The following is a 1,391-nucleotide window of genomic DNA, read 5'->3' as shown; positions in this document are numbered from 1 at the left end:
GTAGCTAAATAAGCTTAGGACATTCATGTAAATTACCTTGGGGCTATTTTATCAAAGCTATAGTATGGCTATAAATGCCCACATAGACATAATAAAATAAACACAGCGAGGTTGTGTAAATGGAGCTTAAGTCACAGAGAACGCCGCGTGGGCCTGCTCTCCTGATCTGTATCTTCGCTAAAGTATGGCAATAATCGCCCATATTATAGTCACAATATATAAACACTATGAGGTTATCTTTTTTAGATGTTTGTAATATGTGTTTTTACGCCCCCATGAACACAGTTTAGATTATTTAACTTTTAGGAGACGGGATTCGACTCTGCTTGTCAGCATCAACCAACGATAAAAAGGATAGAACGTCCCAGCAGAAAGACCGAGGTATGCCTTACAAATTCTCACCACCGTGGTATCGAACTAAAATTTTCTGTGTGGGATGGCGAGACACCTAATAGTTACACCATAGACGTTAGTGCGGTATCCTAGCTGTAGTATGACTCCACTTGCCCATATAGACATATTATGATAAAAGTAATTTAAATTACTGACAGACATACATGCTGATGAAGGCAGACAAACAGACAGAAAGACTGGTGAAGGAAATATAAATGACAGACAAGCAGTCATATAGATTGCTTACGTGCACAATAGTGACAGGTTTGCCGTGTGGAGAGCAGGAAAGAAGGTCATGTTAAATGGCACGTAGCAGTCTTGAAACTGTTCCACACACTGGTGAGCTGTCATGCCGTTGTCTGGAAAAGAAAAGACATGTTCAAAATTTAGTATGTACACAAGAAAAGCCTGTTAAAGACGAGTTCCAACATCTTTATAAATAATGAAAAATAATGCTACGCTGAATAGAAATGTTTGAAACCTTGCAAGGCTTAGAATTATCATATTCAACTCGACTCTCTTAAAACTTCTGAACATGGAAACTACACCAATAGTAGCATAGTGAACCGCGACTTATTTTAACATCAAAAGACCCCAGAGACTAATTTTCGACTTCCTCTACTACTACCACTACTAAGTGCACAATGATCACACCTTATGAAAAAATCACATGTGTTTTGACAATGCAAGTGGATTCTACGTATATATTGTAAGCTAAACAAAATCATAATCATAACAAAATAATTCCTTCAGGGTGGCCGATCACTAACTCAGAATAACGAAGTTCTACCCGACATTTCTTGCTGTTTTGAGTTAGTAAGACCATGTGATCAGAAATTGAATACTCATTTATCTACTCTATCAAAATCGTAAGATAATTCGGATGAGTCGTTATCAATATATTCAAAAAATTGCATTAGAAAACGCTTGATATTTTGTGGAACTGAAAACTTTTTGAAGTCAAATTTCTCAAAACAAGATCTAGGTACTGAGCAGAT

The 1,391-nt window shown here is 36.9% G+C and overlaps 1 protein-coding gene across 1 annotated transcript in view; it reads right to left on the bottom strand.

Annotated features, from left to right (window-relative positions):
* Positions 1-636: 636 nt before the first annotated feature.
* Positions 637-1,391, bottom strand: part of LOC106013762 — a 4,974-nt gene continuing 4,219 nt past the window's right edge. Inside the window, exon 3 of the mRNA XM_013090357.1 lies at positions 637-752. Within this exon, the coding sequence (XP_012945811.1) occupies positions 637-752 (116 nt within the window). The remainder of the gene's footprint in view (positions 753-1,391) is intronic.

This window comes from Aplysia californica, unplaced genomic scaffold, assembly GCF_000002075.1.
Source record: "Aplysia californica isolate F4 #8 unplaced genomic scaffold, AplCal3.0 scaffold01238, whole genome shotgun sequence".
Taxonomy (NCBI): Eukaryota; Metazoa; Mollusca; class Gastropoda; order Aplysiida; family Aplysiidae; genus Aplysia; species Aplysia californica.
This window is presented reverse-complemented; position numbering and strand designations above follow the sequence as displayed.